At 48.4% G+C, this 22423-nt stretch overlaps 10 protein-coding genes across 10 annotated transcripts; 4 read left to right on the top strand and 6 right to left on the bottom strand.

Annotated features, from left to right (window-relative positions):
- Positions 1-298: 298 nt before the first annotated feature.
- Positions 299-1552, bottom strand: P175DRAFT_0464402 (uncharacterized protein). The gene is made up of 2 exons (XM_040894845.1): positions 1303-1552; positions 299-1230 (listed from the first exon to the last, which is right to left on the bottom strand). The coding sequence occupies exons 1-2, from the start codon at positions 1531-1533 to the stop codon at positions 430-432; spliced, it is 1032 nt and encodes a 343-aa protein (XP_040749380.1). The 5' UTR covers positions 1534-1552; the 3' UTR covers positions 299-429.
- Positions 1553-2865: 1313 nt separating this feature from the next.
- P175DRAFT_0344332 (uncharacterized protein) lies at positions 2866-3562 on the bottom strand. The gene has a single exon (XM_040892897.1). It carries the CDS (start codon positions 3341-3343, stop codon positions 2897-2899), a length of 447 nt encoding a protein of 148 aa, XP_040749379.1. The 5' UTR covers positions 3344-3562; the 3' UTR covers positions 2866-2896.
- A 984-nt stretch (positions 3563-4546) lies between these two features.
- On the bottom strand, positions 4547-6202 carry P175DRAFT_0484917 (uncharacterized protein). The gene is made up of 4 exons (XM_040895586.1): positions 5802-6202; positions 5316-5740; positions 5080-5249; positions 4547-5008 (listed from the first exon to the last, which is right to left on the bottom strand). The coding sequence occupies exons 1-4, from the start codon at positions 6127-6129 to the stop codon at positions 4687-4689; spliced, it is 1245 nt and encodes a 414-aa protein (XP_040749378.1). The 5' UTR covers positions 6130-6202; the 3' UTR covers positions 4547-4686.
- Positions 6203-6548: 346 nt separating this feature from the next.
- Positions 6549-7858, top strand: P175DRAFT_0503880 (uncharacterized protein). The gene has a single exon (XM_040897714.1). The coding sequence runs from the start codon at positions 6624-6626 to the stop codon at positions 7593-7595; it is 972 nt and encodes a 323-aa protein (XP_040749377.1). The 5' UTR covers positions 6549-6623; the 3' UTR covers positions 7596-7858.
- Positions 7655-8260, bottom strand: P175DRAFT_0344307 (uncharacterized protein). Its single transcript, XM_040892896.1, has 2 exons — positions 8094-8260; positions 7655-8042 (listed from the first exon to the last, which is right to left on the bottom strand). Exons 1-2 carry the CDS (start codon positions 8158-8160, stop codon positions 7714-7716), a joined length of 396 nt encoding a protein of 131 aa, XP_040749376.1. The 5' UTR covers positions 8161-8260; the 3' UTR covers positions 7655-7713.
- Positions 8261-9631: 1371 nt separating this feature from the next.
- Positions 9632-11999, bottom strand: P175DRAFT_0495392 (Zn(II)2Cys6 transcription factor domain-containing protein; the record flags this gene model as incomplete). The annotated part of the gene is made up of 5 exons (XM_040896078.1): positions 9632-10580; positions 10634-11113; positions 11169-11665; positions 11720-11887; positions 11943-11999. The coding sequence occupies 5 exons, from the start codon at positions 11997-11999 to the stop codon at positions 9632-9634; spliced, it is 2151 nt and encodes a 716-aa protein (XP_040749375.1).
- A 446-nt stretch (positions 12000-12445) lies between these two features.
- P175DRAFT_0443530 (PHD finger protein) lies at positions 12446-13413 on the top strand (the record flags this gene model as incomplete). Its single annotated transcript, XM_040894185.1, has 2 exons — positions 12446-12626; positions 12695-13413. The coding sequence occupies 2 exons, from the start codon at positions 12446-12448 to the stop codon at positions 13411-13413; spliced, it is 900 nt and encodes a 299-aa protein (XP_040749374.1).
- Positions 13414-14324: 911 nt separating this feature from the next.
- Positions 14325-17009, top strand: P175DRAFT_0443510 (glycoside hydrolase family 92 protein; the record flags this gene model as incomplete). The annotated part of the gene is made up of 6 exons (XM_040894182.1): positions 14325-14469; positions 14532-14564; positions 14616-14725; positions 14783-15612; positions 15670-16353; positions 16415-17009. 6 exons carry the CDS (start codon positions 14325-14327, stop codon positions 17007-17009), a joined length of 2397 nt encoding a protein of 798 aa, XP_040749373.1.
- A 996-nt stretch (positions 17010-18005) lies between these two features.
- P175DRAFT_0525782 (uncharacterized protein) lies at positions 18006-18914 on the top strand. The gene is made up of 3 exons (XM_040899432.1): positions 18006-18082; positions 18141-18245; positions 18313-18914. The coding sequence occupies exons 2-3, from the start codon at positions 18141-18143 to the stop codon at positions 18757-18759; spliced, it is 552 nt and encodes a 183-aa protein (XP_040749372.1). The 5' UTR covers positions 18006-18082; the 3' UTR covers positions 18760-18914.
- sxa2 (putative pheromone processing carboxypeptidase (Sxa2)) lies at positions 18815-20794 on the bottom strand. The gene is made up of 4 exons (XM_040895585.1): positions 20567-20794; positions 20214-20496; positions 19917-20143; positions 18815-19846 (listed from the first exon to the last, which is right to left on the bottom strand). The coding sequence occupies exons 1-4, from the start codon at positions 20766-20768 to the stop codon at positions 18954-18956; spliced, it is 1605 nt and encodes a 534-aa protein (XP_040749371.1). The 5' UTR covers positions 20769-20794; the 3' UTR covers positions 18815-18953.
- Positions 20795-22423: the final 1629 nt, after the last annotated feature.

The following is a 22423-nucleotide window of genomic DNA, read 5'->3' as shown; positions in this document are numbered from 1 at the left end:
ATGGTCCTGCGTTACGGGAGTGAACTCCAGCGAAGCTCAAATCATCGGGATGATTATTTCCTGGGAGATCAACCTGTCGTTATCATTGTCTCTTTAGCTACACTGCAGAACGTTGTTGAAATTCTAAGCTCAAAGCTGTCGCAGTCTTCATTCAAGTAGCCTCGCAATCTCTTACAACCTGTAGACGGACGTATTTCGTATAGATCGGGTCATGCGTAGCTGCCGGGGGATATGCTCTCTGTACTCGTACTAGTTAGTTAACTATAGCACGGATGTTACTAAAAGTAAAGCAAAGCTTGAAAGAAAGAAAACTGGATTATTTTATTTCGCTGACCACGCCGAGACCATGACTGAACGTAAATATGAGCAAAGGTTTATCTTACAGAGACTGAATAAAATATATACGGATGAAGAAACAAGTAATCTATATCACAGTGCATGTGGAGGCGCAGGGTCGCCATATCGTTCTGCCAGGTGCTCTGCCAGTCGTTGCTTCTCCGAGAGCTCGATCGATTCGCCCTCTTCCACGTCGTCGTCGGGCGTCCGAGATGGAGTCGTGCGGTTATTGTAGAAATAGTAAACGGAGAGTATGATCTTTCCCGCGAGAAATCCGAGTAGGCAGGCGATAATCCCGGCCACCATGCCGAGGAGACCAGGAAGAATCACGGGTCGTACCAGTCGCACGAAGTTGCGCTCACGTCCAGTCCACGACGCGAGGTCGTTATGTCGGTGGCGGCAGTGGGAAATGAGACGTCTGTCGGCGCTGGACGGGGAGGTTTCAATGGTTGAGTCCGTGCCGCAGGGTTTGGCCTGGACCGATGTCGTTTGCCAGTAAGCCGTCAGATAGGCCTTCCAGGTCTTCAGGTGCCACCATTTGCTCTTGGTGTCGCTGGGGAAATGATGGCGAAAGCGGCGGGGATGGGGGCTCTCCTGCACTTCGACGATCTCGATATTGCCATCCGCATCTCGGACGATACCGACGGAGACATGATTCGCAGTAGCGGGACGGCCTTGCAGATCGAGCAGTCTGAGCTTCAGGCGATATAAATCTCCGAGAAAGTCCCCGGGTTGGTGGGGGAGCGGCATCACATCCAGAGCATATGCGAGGAGAATATCTTCATGGCGCGACGCTGAGTGTCGCACCGCGTGGAATTCCATCGGCACAGGAGCGGGGAAAATAACATCCCCGTTGACTAGGAGCGCAGTCTTTTTGGCAGTGAATTCGACAGTCTGTGAACGATTAGTATGATCGATTCCATCATCTACTCAGTTAGCCTGGAGTAGAGCCCCGTTCCAACGCACCAGAAAGGAAGGGGGATGTTGATTTTTGCCGCAACTGCTGCCATAGGAGAAAGCGCATTCCGTACATGTGAGGTTGAGTTGATAGGGTTGGGAGGAATGAGAGTGACTGGGGTTGGGGATCAAGGAAGGGTCCGATCTTGGGCGATGGCGTCCGGGGGAGGCAGCACAGCTGCTCAGATAGAGTGCAGCAATTACTGCTAGAGGTCGTAACAACATAGTGAACGTATACATAATAGGGAAAACAAAGGTGTGGAAAGTAAGGAAGGGGAAAAGAAATACGGAGTAGAAAACGGGCGTTGGGGAATAGGCCGATATAAGAATTATGTACTATTATTAAAAAAAAAAAAAAAAAAAGGGCGGGGATATCAAATGAGCCCTGTCACAGCAATACTAAACTAATTCCGAATAAGAGAACCTAGAGAAGAGAGCAAAGAAACCAAAGAAATGACTATACTGACGCGTTCTATATGGCGGATGACAACATCCAGGGCTATAATAAAGTCTGGACGATTAATCAATTCCACCAATCCAGTTCCATCCCATGGGGCGTAATTTGTGACCAGCAGTGTTATACTAACTACTACTAGTTTCTATAGTGGATTCCGTTTCTTTTGTTACTATTTTTTAGGCTTTGTTCAAGGCATATGGCAAGTTGAAGAAACTGTTCGGGGATAGCCTGTTGTCGTATAGGTTACATTCATTCTTCTCTTGAAGTGCCCGAGACATTCTGGGCTTTCTTTTCTTTTTCTTTTTTTTTTTTTTTTAGGACGATGAGTCTAGTCGGAAAAACGCAAACCGAGCATCTGCCAGGCAAGAATTGTAATTGTTGGTCTCAGATGTCTAGTGGAATGGTATGGATCCAACCATCTCAGAACAGAAGCGGCGCGCCTCTTGTTGGCTGGACCAGGCCAATAATTCCCACTCCAAAGAGTCCAGAGTACGGAGTACAGCAGGAGTCTCAAATGGGTCCATGACAAGCTTTCCCTCCAGGGGGCCGGCCCATCGCCGCTATCCCTATCCCTCATTCATTCGTCCAGAACACACGGGATGCCAGCTGCGATTCCTGGGACAAAGAATTTCACTGGCCTGGGAAGCTTTTACTCATTTAGGCCACTAACTCTTGCCAGTGCCTGGGTGTCTCAGACTCTCAGTCTCGAGGCCGCGCTATTTTTGGCCACGACTGAAACTCAATCATCCTCCACCCTTGGTAGCGTCCGCCTGATTTCTTCAGTACGGGAGCGTGGCCCGGTTCACCCTGTCCAATTCGACTAAGGACACTTGGGTCCTCTTTGCCGGCACTAGAGGGGACTCGGGACTCAGGAGTGAAATAGCGAGAGGCCCTCGGTTGACGAGAGAATGGGGTTCCCTGGGAGGCCGGACAGCCACAGGCCAGCAGGAATCCGTACCCCGTGAGACCGCAGCTCCTGAATTAGATCGATGACGATTGGCTCCAGATAATCCCTCATACCAAGCGGATTACCTTGCCATGCGGCCGAAAGCTTAGCCCTTGAGTTTATTAGCCCTTTACGTACTTGATATATGCTGAGTTTTGGTCCTTTTTGGAGCCGGAGGCCTCTGGTGCGTCCCAGCGCAATTAAGCGATCCGAGTACAGAGTAGAGTCGCATGCCCTCCCCCTTGGCCAGTCCTCGGCTGCCGTCGATTTGCTCCCACATGGCGGTATCCACGATCCCCGGAGCGTAAACGTTCACGGTAATCTTGTGCGGCGCCATCTCCATGGCTATTTATTGCCTGCGTTAGCCCGCGAACAGCCCACTCACTCGCAGAATAAATTCCGAGCGTCGCGAATGGCTTGGAAACGATCTTGGAAACGGCGACGCTGCCAACTTCCTGGGGAAGGCCCTGCGCAATCATCTGCCGTACCGCCCCTGTATAGCAATGAAACACGCCCTTAAAATTGGTCGGCATCGCTCGATCGATATCCTGCTCCGCCACATCCAGCTGTGGTTTGGCCTGTGCAATTCCAGCATTGGCTGCCATCAGCGTCAGCGGGCCCCATTTTTGAACAGTCTCCTGAACCATCTACCCAACCGCAGAGGAGGGTCAAATCCGTCCGCGATAATACAAGATTTGCGATCTCCCGGCGTGCGTTGATTTCGTTGGAGCTCTTGCACGGTGGCGTGAATTGCCGCTTCTGAGCCTGAAGTTTTCCTATAAGATTTATGGAAACCTATATTCCCTGTGCAGACCCAGTCACAATTGCGGTACGATGAGACATATCGACAAAATTGGGGATCAGCCCGGAGTACGGAGTACCTACCATAGTCGACGATCACCCAACGAGCACTGGAACAGTGTAAATGCTCTTGAAGATGAAGACGAAGGTTGTCTTTCTCATGCCCAGCCTAGAGAGCATGGCTAGGTGAGTAATCTCCTGTGTAAGCAGAGCAGCCCTAGTTGAGGACACGCGAGCTCTTGGAACAGATGGCTTAACCCGCGTTCTTTACGTCCAACTTACGCATGGTCTGTTATCCAACATGGATGACATGTGGTCTTATGGTAAGGCTGGCTGGAATGCGACTAGAATATTCAATACGGACCCCTGGGAGATTGAATAGAAGGTCCAGGACTGGGCAGTGCCTAGTGGATAGAGGACATGTGAGACATTCGGTTTTTACGGGGAGAAACTGCGCTCCTGACTGTATTAAGAACGTCTTCTCCGAAATTGGGCTGTGATAGCAGCTTGCCTACGGAGTAGATGGATTGGAATCCTTATTTGCTTTCATCTTATCCAACGATGAGCCCTCACTCCAATTGACCTATCTAGTTCATGGCCAAGCAGACTCTCGCCTGTATACACATGCCAGTGCTAAGACATAGTTATATAGTGCGGTACTGGCGGTAATATTTTTTTTTTTTTTTTTTTTTTTTTTTTTTTAACTGGTGACGGAGTCAAGCTTAGGTACTGTGTATAGATGCCTAGTTTTCCCCAATGTTGCTCCCGTATTTGAACTAGGCGCAGATTAGATCTATGTAGTAAAGATATATTATAGTTTTGAAATGTGAAATTCTACCAAACTACAAGTGTATAAGGCTTTAATTCAGCCAGCCTTATAATTCTCCATGATATCGTGAGAGGTTTCGCCAAATATTACCCAGAGTACATCCACGACTCTATCACATCTTCTCTACTAGCCGCAGATTCCAAAGTTGTATTAAACTTATACTACGGAGTATTCATGATCCATTTTAAGGGGCTCGTATACATTACTGTTAATTAACATTGCTACCTGAAAGAGAAGCAATTTCCCGACATATCCTCGAATAATCGCAGAGTATTCCAGCTCTCTCCATCCCAGTATGTATGAGACAGCCAGCCGATAAAAAAAAACGGGTCTACCACCCAGGCTAACTATTAGAGTGTCTTACCTAGTACTATCGTTTATCTCCCGAAGCTGCAAGTTGAACATCTCGTTGGAGGGAACCAGATGCTCATGTTGCAGCTTGATCGCTGTCTCAACCCCAGCAGCAGGAACCCGATATTCGAATCTCTTCCCGGGAGCAGGCTTCCGACCGTCGGGTAACGGATAGGGGAATGGAAGGTATTCTGGAAGCAATCCTAGTTGCATCAGGGCCGTAGCCTGATCCCATGCGATATGCTCGTGATACAGACGATCGCCTCGAATGTTCACGACCGCTGTGAATGGAATTCGCAATGGTTTACCGGTCGGTGGGATCCCTGGAAGCCTGAGTATACTATCAGAATACGGGTACAATGCTGACGTTCGGGAGCTCTTGTGATGGTATGTATCACTCACATCCAGTCGATGACTTTGTTATGCGTCAGACAGAAGATAAATTCATCCACAACACGATCAACGCCCACCGTGCGACTGACCAGCTCGAGCTCCGAATCGTCTGGGTTATTGAAGATGAAGTTTTCTCGGTAGAACTTGCTCAGACTTGCCCGCCCGATCCCGCCTGTCAACTATTTCGAGCGTGAACAGGCTGACAAACGGCAATATGATAGTTAACTATGGCCAGGGAAGCTCACCGTCGGAACATCGTTCACATAGGGCTCTTGGACCATAGTCGCCATCGTCTTCTCAACCGATCGGTCCCCAAATTCATAGTACGTGTGCTCTTCCCATATCTTCTCGAGGTCAAAGAAAGGACCGCCCATATGCTTCTTGATAAAGGTAAGCGATCGCGTGTGAGCTACTCCAGCCGACGAGATCTTGAAGTCCGAGTGCCCCGGAACTATAAACCCCGTCGAGGACGCCTCGGGATACGAATACACGGTTGAGGGAGCGCCTTTCTGCACTTCCGACTGGGGTCCAGGGATATGTCGTAGGGTCGGGATATCAGGAGGGTTCCAGGCCCCTGTATACACTCCTGCTGCGAACTTCCCAGTTGTAGCTACAACAGCGCCCAATAGCTCTTCGAAGCCGGATGCATAGTCGGCTGGCGAGCCGTAAACTGATAGTTGATTTATTTAGCATCCTAACCTCACTCCATATGATATACCTTTTAGTCTCACCTAGCAAACCGAATCTGTCTTTCTTGTCACAATCTGGCAGCGAAGTCAAGGCTTCTGTAGCAGTACGCACTGACTCAGAGACACTGGTTTGGTTACTACTACTCCTACCATCGAAAGTAGCCTGTGCCACGGCAAAGCTCTCCTCCGCCCATTTCTGCAAGGGTTCGGGATCAAGGCTCTTGTTGTTCTTCGGGCAATCGACATAGAGACTAGGCCGCACGATAAGCAAGCCAGGACCACGCCTGCATCGCGATAGCGGCGGCTGTAGGACGACATTTGGCCCTACTTTAAGAACCGGAGCAGGAAGAAACATAGCTCTGGAGGCCATCTTGCTTCTTACTGGTTTATCCGAGGAAATAACGAGTATCCCAACTCTCTGAATATGAATCTCTCTCTCGAGGGACTCTCACCGAATTCTCTCGTTTTTTTCGTATTTCTTTCTTAGATATGTGTCGTCGAGCTTTAGTTATATACATGATTGGATGACGAGGGCGGACGGTGATCTGGTGACTCCGATTTATGTCATAACCCACCGAGGTCTGTTCTTTTTTAAGTTTTATAAGAAAGAGGGCAGATATTTTTTCTCGACCTTTGAACTCTCAGTAGCTCAAATATTCAAAGTGAGGGCTCAATAGAATGTATATGAAATAGGTGCCTCAGGCGTCCAGGCATACACTGGAGAAATCACGTGTTAGCTGCTATCATCACGTGTCGGATTCAGAGCGTTTTTGGAGCTTCAACGCAAACAGAGAGCTTTGAAGACATGTAGCTTGCCATCCCAACGCTTTTGGTATCCCCTCCTGTGCCGATCGCTTTAACAAGATGAATGCAGAATTCAAATCCACCTTATCGAATCTTGAGAAGAAGCTCAATGCCCTCGTGGTCAGCCTAACGACTTCGCCGACCGCCTCAGGCGCCCCCGCCGCAGCCGTGAACCTGTTAGATGCCGACGACTCGTTGACATCCGCCGTTGAAACACTCAAAAAGCACCAAGGCAACTATGCTAGGATTTTACAGCTCCGTGCGGAGGCTCAGAGCCTAGAAGAGAGAGTAAAGGATATTGTGCGGCTTGTGGTGCGATATGAGAAGGATATCCGGACGGCATGCGGCGATGATGGGAGCGACTCTGACTCTGACTCCGACTCCGATTCGGACTTTGATATGGACGAGATGAAATGCGAAGACCCGACGAGCGGAATCGGTCGATCTGTGAATACACGAAGGAAGGAAGTGGATTACAAGCTCCTGCTGGACTTTGCGCGAAGGATAAGCAAATATAACCACCAAGCTGCAGCCGATGCCGCTGCCGGGGCGATGAAAGGTAAATCAGGAGGCAATGGCAACGATATGGAAATGTCTGGAACGAATGGGAATCCAGAGGGAAACCAGGATACAGAACCTGTGGCGGCCGTCACGAAGGATGCTACGTCGTGGTTGGATGAATCGGCGAGCATAGCTCGACAGGCTTATATGCTTCCGTATCCGATGGAAGATCGAATCCGCATGGGGCTCATGGGACAGATACAGCTGGCTGCTGCGGAGGGGCGGCCAGACTTTGATCCTGACAAGGAGGTGGAGCGGATAATTCGTGAGGCGGAAGGGTTGGGTGTTACGGATGTGGTGGCGTCGACTGAAGCCGGTGATGAAAGCCTCCATGCGAAAGAGGCTGCTAAGGCTGCTGCTCACGCTGGGTCGGCTGTCGCATCTCGAGTGTCAATGGGTGCAGCGCCTCCCTCGAAGCCCAAAGCTACGCTAGATCTTGACTTGTACGACCCGGACGAAGATGACGATTAGAGGGGGGGGGGAAGAAAGAAAGAAAAAACGTCCCTTATCAATTGCTCAATACTAATTTCTGGGGGCTATCATGTCGAAATGCTTTTCTTTCGGATAAAACCGTCACTCCGATTCTGTGTCAACAATCTGTATATATATATCTGACCAGATCTATTCCAACCAGGTAGCATTTTCCATTGCCTACCCACGAAGTCGAATTATCACCTCTCTCTGCGGCTACGTTTTCGTAAAGTGTAGCCTCGATGGGCTTCTCCTGATCGGACCGTGTACCGGAGGTCTTTGATTGCTCTTCGTCGTGTGTTACATCGGAAGGATGGCGATGATGCCGGTGCCATTTTGTCTCCGGGAAGAAGAAAATCTTGGGCCAGCCTACATGTTCGCAATGATAGCCCCAGCCATCCGAAGAGCCGAAGTAGAACGTAGAGTAAAGAGTGTTGTATGCGCATCCATGGCTTTGTGAGCAACGATCTGCCAACGGGTGTTAATGGAGCACCATACCAGAGGAAATCACTGAATCCCAGGACCACAACGCCTGTGAATTGCACCACCGCTGCGAGATTACCATCAAACAACTCCATCCGTTGCGGAAATATGGGTTCCAGGGCCAATGGGCCAGGTCTCTAGCTGAGGGTCATTCCATTTCCACATGTTGCTTCAGTTCTGTAGCTCTATAGCACTTCGTATTACGAAGGTCGTCTGTCGGATGGTTGGGGTACGAGGAGGATGAGTCTTCCCTTACTTTTGCCATCATAGTTGTCGCCATTGACTACGGCGTAGTAATGGTCAAGAAGAAGGTATATCCAGGACTCCACTTTGTCCACACCGTCCGTCTCCACTGGCAAGGCTTTCTATTAGCTGCAAACATTGGAGGAGCAGGAGGCAATTTTGTCTCGTTAGGGAACTCCATGCGACCGCGGAATGGAGACATGAAAGCCTAGACCGGGCTTTGACATCTTTCTTGAATCAGCCGTCAAATCTCACACAACAAGGTTTCAGCCTTTTGCAGGATAGTAACATTGTCTCAATCTTCGCCCAAGTGTGTGGGGTGGATTATCAGGTAGGTTTGGTGATTGGGTAAATCATCTTGACTATATTGACTCATCGTGTCATTCCCTTGATTTTCCAAGTTATCATTTCCTGATGCCTTTTGCGGTTGGATACACGATGCACGTGCTACTGATAGGAGTGGCGAGTCTACCTGTTCTTCTTTAAGTTGTGTATACCTATGACCGGGTTTTAGCAAAGTATGTAACGGTCCACCAGTTATGATTCTGATTCATATGGCCCAACCCCAAGTCCCTCCCAGCGCGAGCCCCCAATTCTATGCACCTTGATACCTAGGGGACGGGGTATCCACACCATCACACCATGAAGTTTGAACAATGGTAAATTTTCCCGGACCCGATAGCTTAGTAGCTTGCAAGATCATCGATTCTGGCTGGTCACCTCGGCCGAGGGAGTATCGTGTAGGTGATCTTAATTTTGCGTTTGTCCTTCCACAGTGGGAGGCTCGAGTGCGTTGCGTACCAGGTGCCTATGATAAAATCATTGGTTGGCAGGACGCACTTATCCCCCTTGGTAGCGTAGAAATGATTAACTTTGAAGCCAGGGGGTTGCTTTTAACTAGTTAATTGTGTGATTGTGACGAAGATCGGGAGTTGTAATTATATAGAGAGACAGAGAGAGAGAAAGATGGTGATACCTGCGCTCCTGGCCAGGGGTTTATGATAAAACAGATAGAAATATATATATACATTGATGCTGTAGATCTTGTGAGATCAGATGCGATCACCAGTAGAAATCTTGTAAGCCTTCAATAAGGAAGGAAATTGGAGGAGGCTCGCCGCGGTGATTAATTAGGGTATTTCGGAATTATCATGGTCACGCCACTCTTCTAGATCTGATTTAGTCTGAGATGGGTGCAAACTGAGGATATTATGCGAACAAGCGCTGTAGCTTGATCGGATGTAATTAAAATTATAGGCAAGCGGTGGCAGCTATGAGCCACAAGTCAAAAAACATAGATGACCTCGATTTCACGTCCGATCTTCCCATATTTTCTGTAGTTTTTGTATATGGAAAGATGTCACCCATCCTAGATCTGCTTCGATTCCACGCAGTAAGTCCAAAATAATTTGTCGCTCTTGTTGCTTTTCCAGACACTGCCCTACCGCGAAAAGTAAGGTGATCATGTGTATACGCGCCGCCCCATGCGGTCGACCAAGTGCGATCCCGCAGATTTCTCGACAGCGATGGTCAACTTCCTTCGTTAATTCTCGATAGCCCTGAAGCCGGTCAAAAGCGGTACTGGGACCTGCCACTTCGTCAGAGGGCCGGTTGAGAGACAACGCGAGACGACCGAAATGATACTGCTGCATGGTCGTGGCACAGCACGTCAGGCCATAGAATGTTTCTGGGAACGGCACGTGACCGCCCTCTGGTGACTTCGTCGGATTTTTGGGTTGCTCGAGGCGCAAGGATGGGCGGAAGGTCTCGGGAATACGTTCAATCCAAGACTGAAACTCGAACGAGAGTTTTAACCAGGTAGCCGTGTTGGGATATGGATGGGGAGACGGAGCATTTGAGCTACCGGGACTAGTTGATTCACTAGACGACTGCCCGACCCAATGCTCTAGCTGGGATCTTTTAGAGGCGACCAGGAAGTTGGTGACTTTATTCAAAAGCCAGGTCATGATATTTCCTGCCAAGTCCTCGGGAAAGAAGGCCATTTTGTGGGGCACTGCCTCAGTAGGTGTGGAAAGGTTTCCTTGGTCATCAAGTGGAATGCCTGCTGCCCTCCAGAGAACGATGTTCTCCGCATCAAAGAGGGTGGGGAGACGGTTGAAGTACGAAGTATAATAATCCAGCCTCGCAAAGTTCCAAAATGCCGCGGTGATGCCGTGTGAGAATACGGGAGTGTTCACAGAGGCATGTCCGATTAATTCTATTAACTTATCAAACAGCTTTCCAACACCTGTAAGTTGTCTGCCGTATTGTCAGCTTCGAGTCATGTCTTCAATGACGTAGGGACGACGAACGTTTGCCAACTTTCTCCAGGCTCATCAAGAATTTTGTATAATGTAAGAATTGACGAAGCTGCGAGGAGATTTTCTATTTTCTTCCAAAAATTATCGCCAGCCGGGCCTTCCTGGCGAGCCGTCTCAGGTTTCTTGAGATGAAGATCTAGCCATCGACTGGCAATCTCAGTTGATGACTCGAGCAGAACCGAGGTAGATACAGAGCCATAGGTATCAGATATGGATGAATTCATGCGGGATGCCGCAAGATAATAATAGTTGGCAGCTTTCAAGAACCAGTCAGTTTGTAATGCGTTTGGATATGTTTCAGTCGCTGCAGGGCTGGTAAACATTCCGCTGGCGGATGCGAACTTGACTCCTTTCATCCTGCCCAAATGCTTTGCAGAAAGGGCAGCGATTGAAAATTTAAGAAAAGGTTCATCAAGCGCCCGTATTGGGACGTAAGCTTGGAAGAACTTCCCTGTATCAGAAAGATCCAACCTGTATCTGCATGAGCGAGTTGAGCAATTCACAACGTATTTCAGGTGTTGCATACCAGTCAGCCAGAACTTCAGAGAAATGTCGTATTAGAAAAGAGATTTCATGCTCAGTGCCTGTCATAAGTTCTGAAAAAATATCCTGAAACTCTTCTTTATCGCTACGCTGCGACGGACTTGTTGACGGCGGTAGCATCGCGTTAGGCGACGGTTGTTGTTGTTGTCTATACTCTTGGAATACATTGCTAGTTGATGGATCAATACTAGCACTATTTGGGGTCAATGAATTCTGAGGAGGACCACTGCTTGAGCCACTGCCTGATGGACCGAAGCTCAGTACTCTCGTAGTTCCCGGTTCATTGGTCATGTGACCTGGGAGGTCGGGATGCAAGGGCGTGTCTGGGGAGATTTGGCTTGGTGTTTGCAACGTAGATTGGAAACCCGATTGGCCTTGAAGATGGGTAGATAATTTGGCCAGCTCAAGACCAGACTGGCCTTGATTGGCCGGTTGCTTTTCTGCATTTTGCTCTAACCTGGGTGTTTGATCCCTAGTTACCTGCACGATTGTCAGTAAATGTTGACCTCGACAGGGAACAAGGGAATAACATACAGTTTCGGTGTTCTTAGAGGTCCCGGGATTTGACATGGCTTTCGGATAAGGAGCATATCGACGCCTTACTGAGGCACCTTGGTCAATGAATTTGCGCGTCTGCACATACCCTGGGCACTCGACCCCAGCAGTCGTGCAACGCTGGCATTGAGGACGTGTTTCATCACACTAGAAATTTTAGAACAGGACATTGCATCAGGTTAAATCAATCAATGCCACGAACCTTGAGATGCCTCTTTTTGCACCGCTCGCATGCCTTGTTGGAGGGTACCCCGGGCATCGTTTCCACTTGGGTGGGGCTTCAGATTGCGGGGGAAATTCTGACCTCGACGCTGGTCATGAAGAGAAACCATCATCTCAAGGGTAAACAGTAGAGAACATGAAGCTGTGAGGCCATTCGGGCGCTCAGGGATTGACAAGAGAAAGTCATATATTTTAGTTGTGGAAGCTAGCATGAAAAACGGCGCACAAGGTTTGGTAGGGGCTTTTTCTTGGCGGTCGATCGAGTCAGAAAAATAGCCGGAAATCGGTCGGAGGAATCTCGGAACTCAATTTTCCGGTTTTCTTATCTCGGGAAATAGCTGTTCCGATGGACTTCCCAATTTGGTAATATTTCCTTTCTCCAACTCTGTGAGAGAGCCCAGACATTGAGAATAAGAATCATCCCAGGGCTGCGCTCTCACTTCTTCCTCCGTCATAAAAGGCCATATAATATCACTCTAAAGCATGCTGCGGCCTCCCCAAGACCATTCCTTGCTACCTGGGGCCAGAGTCTCCCACAGCAGCTCGCGTGAACGTACCTCGATTGGATTATTCAGCCAGGGTTTACCGTCCCCTGCAAGAACATACAATGGCTCCTTCGATCTCTCAGACACGGAAAAGAACCAAATTTATAATGAATGGATTGGTAAGTAACTGACAGCTAACTATCTAATTACTCCTTCTCTCCCACATTCGAACTAATATTTTTCCCAGCATCGGGAAAACCTCATAATCTGGTTTGCTCAGTGTGTCGCACCCCTGATGATCTGATGCCCTGCGAGGCCTGCTGTAGATCTTACCACACATCGTGCCTGCCACCGCCAGATACGGCTGTAATGGCACAGCAGTTTTATTGTCCGGCGTGTAAAGCCAAGCGATGGGACCTCTCACCACCGAAATTTGGATCGACTGCCTCCTCCAATGTTTCACGGGCAAGCACACCTAGTGTACTTGTACCGGCTAGAGTGAGCAGTCGTTCGAGCTCAATAACACCGAGTACTAGTGTTATGATTCAGAGCACGACCCCACAGGGTATGGCAAGCCCGACCATTGGGTCCCCAGTTATGGAGCGCAAGCATAGAACTTGTCCCGGCCCGGATATGACATCGCTTGACCTTATACCCCGCGCGAGACAATTTATGGGAGAATTTGATGATCACATCGATTCTAAAGAACCCCCAATGGGCCTACTATTGAAATTAGGCTCCATGCTTGCAGACCTTGAATCTCAGCGGCAACAAATCCAAAGCTTGAGGGCCGAGAATGAACATTTGCGCAGGGACAATGCCAACATCAAAGCGTACTTTGACTCTAATTTATCCTCCGGAAAGCCGATTGTTAATTCTTCAACGGATATATCATCTACTGTCCAAAGGCCGTTCCCAGACACCGGTGGGAGGTCGTGGGATAGGATCGTGATGGATTTGATTTGAAAGACCAAACCCTCGAGCTTAAAGCTATCAGCTTGTTTTGAATATCTGATTCTGCAAACTCCGATTTGTCTGCACACTGGACATGTTGGTATATGATCTGGGTTTCCATCTCTTGAGTTATCAATATCCACGGTCGGGAATTTCACACCGTTCCAGCGCTTGGACCCCACTAGTAGCATGGCAAGGTACGGAGTATGTACTGTGGGCACAAGATCGACTTAAACCCGCGCCTAAATGCCTGGGGGGCTGACCAACGGGATCGTTATGCGCCACTATATCCAAAGCCCCTTGAATTGAACTAATCGGACAAACCATGAAACATTTCGAGGTTCATAAGAGAGTCAGTGACTCTCTTATAATGTTCATGTTAATTTCGTGCCAAAAAGAATAGCGGAAGCACCCATCAGGCATGAGCTAGGAAGGCAGACACATGTTGGACATTGATTCTTTTTTACTCCGTACACTGTTGAAGAAATACCCCTCTTTGTGGCTTGATAGCATTGAATATTGCACCGCACCCTTACTGTTTTTGGCAATTCCCCTTGTTTACCAATGCACATACTAGCATGTCAGGGGTTGCACTTTCTCCAGGTCACCACAGACTATCCTTCTGTCGATCCCCCTCAACTGTTCATTTCCTTGAATGCAACTGCAGGGAGGAGATTGGAAGCCCTCTCAGTATAGAGTTAGCAAGGGTCATTCCTTGTTGCTTTTGCAACAGTTGTGCATGGAATGCTCCTCTATTCTCTTTTTACCCTGCGAAATTATGTCGAAGGACCTATTTTGAGCCACAGCCCAGTATTGCCGCCTTCTCCATCTTTCCTTTAAGACCTTGTGGGTGGCCGCTTATGCGGAACTTTCATCATAGCAAAATTTGCTGATACTCCCTGGGCCCCCTCGCCTGAGCAACAATGCAGCTTATTTCGTCAACATCGCTGCAACGGATAGGTACTATCCTGCTTCTAATTAGTAATTTTACACAAGGACAAGAGTGTGGGCAAGCAGATTTTGATGTTCTTGATTACATCGACCCGTTTATCGGGACAGCGAATGGAGGTATGCGAAAATCTTTGCTTAACAAAGAGCATAGGGGCTGGAGTTCTCAATTGAGAAATTAGGACATTCATTTGCTGGAGCAACGTTGCCATTTGGTACGCATTCCCAGGTCCTAGGAATAGTCATGTTTTCTAACCTCGACCAAGGCATGGCCAAAGCGGTTGCGGACACCCAGGGCGAAAATCAAGGTGGATTTGCGTTTGACACGGTAACGGTAACCGGCTTTTCACACACACATGACTCTGGTACTGGAGGTGTAAGTAATATCCTGTGCGCCATATATAGAGTATGGTTCTTAACACTAGTGGTGTAGTCACCCTCGATGGGAAACTTCCCCATATTCGTCCACCCTAGTTGTCCAGGGAGCAATCTTACTGGATGTAGCTGGAGGTCATCAGATAGAGCTGTGGCTTGGAAACAAGGTTCCGCGAAGGCTCGCCCGGGTTATTTCGGTATCTCACTAGAGAATGGTGTTCGTGCTGAGATGACAGTGACGAACCATTCCGCCTTGTATCGGTTCACCTTTTCCGAAGCTAATTTGCAATCGCTCGACCCTGTCATACTGGTCGATATTATAGACCTACCTCTATCACGGAATCGAGGCACGGCTTCGGTAGATCCATCCACAGGCCGATTGACAGGAAGTGGAAATTTCAACCCGAGTTTCGGCATCGGTACATACAACGTTTACTTTTGTGCCGACTTTAAAGGCGCCAGTGTGCGAGATACAGGATCATGGAAGGATAATCGAGCAACGCTAGGTCAGACAAATGTTTCGGTAACAACGGACTCGACACATCCCGCGACTAGCTTCTCTGCTGGGACATTCACGAGGTTCCACCCCCCAACTCAAGATGATGGCATTCTAGCAAGGGTTGGCGTGAGCTTTGTTAGCGTTGAACAAGCGTGCTCCAATGTGGAGCAAGAGCAACCCGACTTTGACTTCGACGCAACAGTAATGGCTGCCGAGTCTGCGTGGAGGGAGAAGATGGAGGTTGTAAAAGTTGACGCGCAGGGTGTGTCATCCGAACTTCAGACAATTTTCTGGAGTGGGGCCTACCGTGCAATGATTAGTCCCCAGGACTATACAGGCGAGAACCCGCTTTGGGAGAGTGATGAACCGTATTATGATAGTTATTATTGGTGAGATATACTCATTGGCCGATTCCTACATATTAAGAAACTCACAATATTTCACAGTATTTGGGATTCTTTCCGCGGTATCCATCAATTTTTAACCCTGGTCGACCCACTCTCCCAGTCCCGAATGCTGCGAAGTCTGGTGGACATATACCGCCACGAGGGATACCTACCTGACTGCCGAATGTCCCTCTGCAAAGGATATACTCAAGGTGGATCAAATGCGGACGTGTTGATCTCTGAAGCATTCTTGAAGGGTATTACCGATGTTGATTGGGACACAGCATATAAGGCTATTGTGAAGGATGCAGAAGTTGAACCGGAAAACTGGAACGTTGAAGGCCGTGGTGGCCTGCAGAGCTGGAAGACCCTCGGGTACATTCCAAAGAATGATGCGGACCCAGGTACAGAGGGGCTTCGTACCCGGAGTGTCTCCAGAACAGTGGAATACGCATATAACGATTTCTGCATTGCCCAGATGGCTGACCGGATGGGTCATGATACCGATCGTGATAAATATCGCCAACGCTCTAATAACTGGCGGAATGTGTTCAAAGCGAATCAAACATCAGCTATTAACGGTGTGTCTACAAACTTCACCGGGTTTCTGCAGCCTCGCAATGCCGACGGCACCTGGTCCTACCAAGACCCCATATTTTGTAGCCCGCTTTTAGACTTTACGTCTTGCTACTTGAATGCAGATGGACACGAGACATATGAAGGAAGCTGCTGGCTATATACGTTGTGCGTTCCTATGGCCCTTTTGCTTTTGAAGAAGCCCCCAAGCTAAATGGGGCGATTGTAGCTTTGTACCGCATGATATGGCGTCTCTTATCACTACGCTCGGCGGACCTGATCAATTTGTCTCACGACTATCATTTCTGCATGACTCGGGTCTACTCTACGTTGGTGATGAACAGGCTTTTCTGACGGTATTTCAATTTCACTACGCGGGCCGACCTGGTATTTCTACTAAACGCGCGCATTCATATATCCCATCACAGTTCAATGCGTCAGTCCGAGGTATTCCTGGCAATGATGACAGTGGAGCAATGGGGTCATTTGCCGTTCTCAGCATGATAGGTCTCTTTCCTGTGCACGGGCAGGACGTGTACCTGATTAACCCACCGTTTTTCAAGGAAGTCAGCATTCGAAACAATATCACAGGCAAAGTGGCTATGATTCGCAACATTAATTTTGACCCGAGCTATAGATCGATATATATCCAACGTGCTTCACGCGATGGCAAACCGTGGACCAAAAACTGGATCACCCATGAGTTCTTCACTAATGGCGGAACTCTGGAACTGGAGCTGGGCTCTACAGAGAGTGATTGGGGGACAAAAATCGAAGATTTGCCGCCTAGCATGAGTGATTACCACTGGATTAACCGGCTCTAACTGCCTTTCTACCAGGAAAATATGGGTTCATCATGGCTATGCTTTATTGGATCGAAATAGTGATTCTTCCCGGTGAATCTATATTTGGCTCAGGAAGCTAACCAGCTGCAAAATTCATACAACAGATATGTTTGTCTTCCTTCAGCACGTGGAATCGACTCTTGTGAAGTAGATATGAATTTTTATCAATAAAACCTGTGGAGCTTGCAGTGCATATTACCTCCACAACATGTAAAGACACAAGTCGCAGGGGACACATTCAAGTATGCGGGACGGGGTGACTGGGACGTTCAGCACGAAGATGCAGATAGTTATAGGTACTGGGTTATACCCATATTTACCTGGAACGCATCCACGAGCCTTCATTTATCTCAATGCCCAATTGGTCATGTCTCGGGAACCATGCAGATCCGAGTCATAAGCTCTTTTACTGACGCAAATTGGCCCCAAAGCCGTCGTGGCCCACTTGGTCGTACCATGAACCGAATGCGAAGGTATAGACTGAAACTAAAATTCAAATGAACTGGAATACGTCCAGCCGTAGGTAGACATTCCTTAAACTCTCTCTGGCATTGTCCAAGGATAGGAAAAGGGGCTTCAAGAACCTCCTGGGATTCATTAAGCCATGATGATAATGGAATGGATATTAGGGTAAGACATCAGTCCCAGGGTAAGCTTTAAGCCACCAGCCTTGTTTCAACGATGAACTGCGCTTCCAGGATGGCGAGAAACCGTGGGCGTCAGGATCTACAGGTTTATATAACAGTTACATTCGTTAGCAGATATCGAAAAATCCACATGCTGGTCTAAAGCGCACCTAAAGCACACCGGTCGAGGTATGACGACGTTGTTTCGGGAACCTCTGTATATAGTGTTTCTCGTACTCGGGGGATCGTACTCGCTATCAAGCGTACCACTGTAGAGATATTAGCGGACTAGGAATGATATAAAAAGAAGGCATTGCCCCCTGCTGTGGTCTTCAGAATCAATCATCCCAGCTTTTCATCCTCGTGCAAAACTCCTGGAATCTTTTCTCTATAAACTCAGTCCATTCACACAAATATCCGGTCCAGGTACTGAACGAGTTACCCCCACAATCTTTAATCATAGCTAAGCGCAATGTCGGTACAGATGAAATTCGAAGTGGTCACTCTATTTTGGCTCTTTGCCGGCCTTGCTATGGCCAATACCTGCTCTGATCGTTGCAGTGACAATGCTCTCTGCTGCTGCTGTGAGGTAAAGCATTAGAATGGCTGGCTGTCCTTATATCTCCCTGATAATCACTAACCGCGACGGTTTCAAGACCACACATAAAATCCCTGGATCTACTGGCGAAATCATCACGACCTGGAGTTCTCAGCCTCGCTGCATTGGTCAAAATTGCCACGACATCTGCAATGACTGGGAAATCAGCTCCAAGAACACCTGCAACTATTTTAACGACCGCTCGGGCTACCAGGCCTGCGAAGCTGTTGGCACCCCTAATTATGCCGCCGACTCAAACTTCAGGTATTTCCCCCATGGAAATCTGGCGAGTAGTAGCTGGACGTGGGAATCAGACACTATCAAGGGCGCTGTGATCACCAGCAATGGTCTGATCATTTGGCAGCCTAATATCAGGATAAACACTGTCTGCATCTCCTACAAGGGCAATGGTGGATATCACTGCTACAAACGGCCGGCATATGCTGCCTGCACGCTTTCCGAAAGTGCTGTGGAAAACATCAACAATGCCTGGGGATTTGCTTAAACCATCGACGGGACAGTACAGTCGAGTGCACATATTCTTTTGATTCAGAGGCCTTCAACATTGGAATATTGCTCCAGTAATCAACTTACTGAAGTGCTCTATGTAATATAGATCTCTATCTCTAGTTCTATATCCTATCTGAGCTGAATCTAAGCCTCATAATTCTATACAGTGACGTCCCTGTTAACTTCATCTTACAATGCGTCAGTCCGACCCAACAACCATTCGAGATAACGGTAGGTCACTCTGGGCTGGAATTGCGGCTGCATGTGTCCGCTCTGGAATGTTTCGGCCCACATCAATCCACGCTCAAAGTGCTGCACTCCCATCACTCCCTGCCCCTGGTCCCAGGTGAAACCGTTCTCCTCTAGAACTGCGGCGTATTGGAGATCTGGCAGGGTGATGTGGATCGGTTTCGTGGGCGCCGTCTGAAATCCAAGATCTCCGTTCCATGTCATATTCTGGATGGATAACAGAGTCCCATTGGTGATGATAACCATATCATAATCGCCATTGCTGATCAGGACGCGGTTGGTCGCCTCAATCACCTGGGGAAGTACCTTTTCAATCGGGTTCGGTGAGAAGTCACCCTCTTGCTCGGGACCCCCGCTGCCACCGACAAACACGCTTTCTACGGAGCACGAGGCCCAGGTGACATTTTGAGGAGCATGCATGGCACGCTTGACGTCTGCCCGGTCGAAATAAACAGTCGCTCCCTCGGGCTGGTAGACCAGCTCCGTGGGGAACGCAAGGACATCCCAAGCCAGCGGGCACTGTAAGCTGATCTCATAGATGTCGAAGCAACTGTTGATTCTCATCGCTTCATTGTCGATCAGATCGAAAACATCGCAGTTGGCCTCGCTGGTGTAATTGAAGGACTTGGGCGGCTGCACGCCGGAAGGTGGGAAAACCAGGTACTCCTCCAGATAATCCTTGTAGCCACACGACTCGTGAAGACTCTCGAGCTCCTCCAAAAAGCTGGCGTTGAAGTTGAAAAAGGCAGCATGTTCTAGCACATAGGGCACGGCTGGCGCTTCCTGTTGCACATAATCGAACTGTCCAATGCATGGATCATACACCATGGCACCTATCCGGGGAGTTGTTAGATTTGGAAGGATTCTCTCTCTCCCTGTGTTTATGGCGGAAACAGAACTTACCGGACAGATCGTAGTGTTTCTTATCTTTCTTGTCCAACATAGCAGCAGAAATGTAGGGGACGTAGCGTCCTGCATAGCTTTCTCCAGTAACGAAAATCTTGAAACGTTCAATTCCAAACGTTTCCTGGAAGTTCTTGAAAAACTTCAGAAAGTCTTCCGCAATATCCTCCTGCGACACCGCAGTCGGCGTACCGACGGAGAACCCAGTGCCCACCGGTTGTTCAACCCTACGCTGGTCAGTTTTATTTTATTTTTTTTTCTTTGTGGAACGATCGATGGGGAGGGAGCGAACAGTACCATAACATGTTGGTAAGGTTGACCCAGGAGTATGCGTTCTCGACAGGGGCATATGTTCCTGGCTGCCAAACGAACCTCCCGTTTTCCTGGAAAAAGCCCTCCAGAGAGCTACAACCAGGTCCGCCGTTGAGCCAGATCGTAAGCTCATCAACGGGCTCTCCGAGCTTGGGCTGAAACACGAAGAAAAGAGCGCGGCTGTCGTTACCCTTCTCAATTGGAACCAATCCCGAGTACATCTCGCCAACATCAAAGGAGACATCGGGGAGACTCTCTACCAGATAAGCTATTGGAGTGGAAAAGATCATTTGTTAGCCGAGAGCTGCCGCCGGTAAGAAGAGGGTGTCATCGCATACGAGTAGTTTTCTTGTCGAGGAAACGGAAATGCTCCTTCGTCCGCTTCTCGGGCGTAAAAGAGGACGACTGTGAAGAGCGCTTGGCCAAATTCAACGAGTCTCGGGCCTTCTGGCCAAAACGTCCATGTTTCGCAGCTGAAGCGTTTTCGGCGCAGAAGGCCACAGCTAAGGCAGCTGCCGAAAATAGGTGATTCAATCGCATAATGAGAAAACACGCGAAAGTCCAAGAACGGCAACTCAGGCCATGATCCAACAACTTCCCTCTCGACAAGAGGCGCGCGGGTGGATTATATAGCTAGGGTCAGTGAGCTCCACGCTTTTCCTCCCCTGTCGCCGGCACAGTCTTGAGAGGATACAAGATAGACCCCTGGAAAAAGCGCTTAGGGGGGAATCATGGAATAATGCAACAATAAGCCCGGTTGGGCGAATGAAAGCGAGGCGGATGGGGCATGTGTTATCACCATTAGGCATAAGCATTTGCCCGCATATTGTGGTATCTTTAACACTGGAGCTGGTGGGAAAAGCCATACCTCAAACAATAAATAGTGATGCAGTAGTCCACCAATAAACGGCATGTCCATATCTCTGTAGAGGATGGGGAACATCCCGGATATCATGAGGTTACACCCACTGGCGTCGGGTTGTCCCTGAATCGGATGATATTGGACTCTCTGTGCGGGGTTTACGGGCCCTAGATCTGCAATATGTATGTATACGACGTTTTAATCAGACTAGCGTTGCTGTTGCAAGTCCAGAGAGCCAATGGTAGTTATTCTAGGGCCTGAAGGGGTTGATAAGCAACTTCACCTCGCGTGCGTACGAGAATGCTTGTATAACTTAGCGTTGAAGTCGTGATTCGATAGCTTCATACTCAGGGAAATGTGGTCAAGCTGCGTAGCATAATCTCAGCAGGAAGACACCCTTCTTAGTATATATAACGAGGCACCCGTTAATCTACCAACTAATAACAGGTAAACAGCTGTTGCCGTTATGACTCTTCTGACTAGATGAAGACCAACTTCCCCAATAACGTACAGTGAGATAGGTTTCTTAAACTATAGGAATAGTGAGATCTGGTGGCGAGATAATACACACCTGTATTCTCAAGCTCCATGTAAAGCATGATATATTATGGACTCAGCTATACTACTGTCTCTATAGACGAATATAACATCTTGCGTAGACCAAGGAATATAATATGACATCCATCTACCTTCCTTTTTTACTGCGCGGAGATGGTTTGCACCAGCTTCCAGTTATATTCCAATCCTAGTCTGGACTACTATTTGAGAGGTAAAAGCCTGTTTTCCTTTAGATCGTTGCAAGATCCTTCGAGCAAAGATTCCTGGTGTAGTTTAAGGCTGCTCTGCGGAGGCCATTTTATATCTCCGGAAATATTAATGTATAGTATTATTTACAGTTCCACGCCTCATTCAATCATGCAAGAGAATAAGATACCAGACAGTTAACTATAATCTTAAGCGTGCGTAATCCATCTGCATCTGGTTTAGTACCCGATGCTCACAATATCCACGCGGCCATCATTCGCCTCGTCCGCCAAATTCATGTCCCAGCGAAGAAAAAAAATGTAATCTCATGGCATTCCCGGCAAAGCTTCAGTGAAAGCTTCACTAACTATACCCACTTGATCTATCTCTCGGATCTGGGCTTGGTTATGATTGCGATTGACTTTACCAGCATATTAATGGTTTTTTTTTAAACCAAGTCAGAACCGCATTTACCCCTTTTCTTGACTAGCCCTATGAAGGGTTTGTCGTCCAGCTGTCTCAATCCAAAAATGTCGCCAGAACCATTTCTCACACCAGGCTTTCCTCGGCCCAGGAGGTTAAGAAAGGC

The sequence above is a fragment of the Aspergillus ochraceoroseus genome (assembly GCF_002846915.1).
Source record: "Aspergillus ochraceoroseus IBT 24754 chromosome Unknown P175scaffold_8, whole genome shotgun sequence".
Classification (NCBI taxonomy): domain Eukaryota; kingdom Fungi; phylum Ascomycota; class Eurotiomycetes; order Eurotiales; family Aspergillaceae; genus Aspergillus; species Aspergillus ochraceoroseus.
The sequence above is the reverse complement of the archived record's forward strand: the minus strand, read 5'-3'. Positions and strand labels throughout refer to the sequence as shown.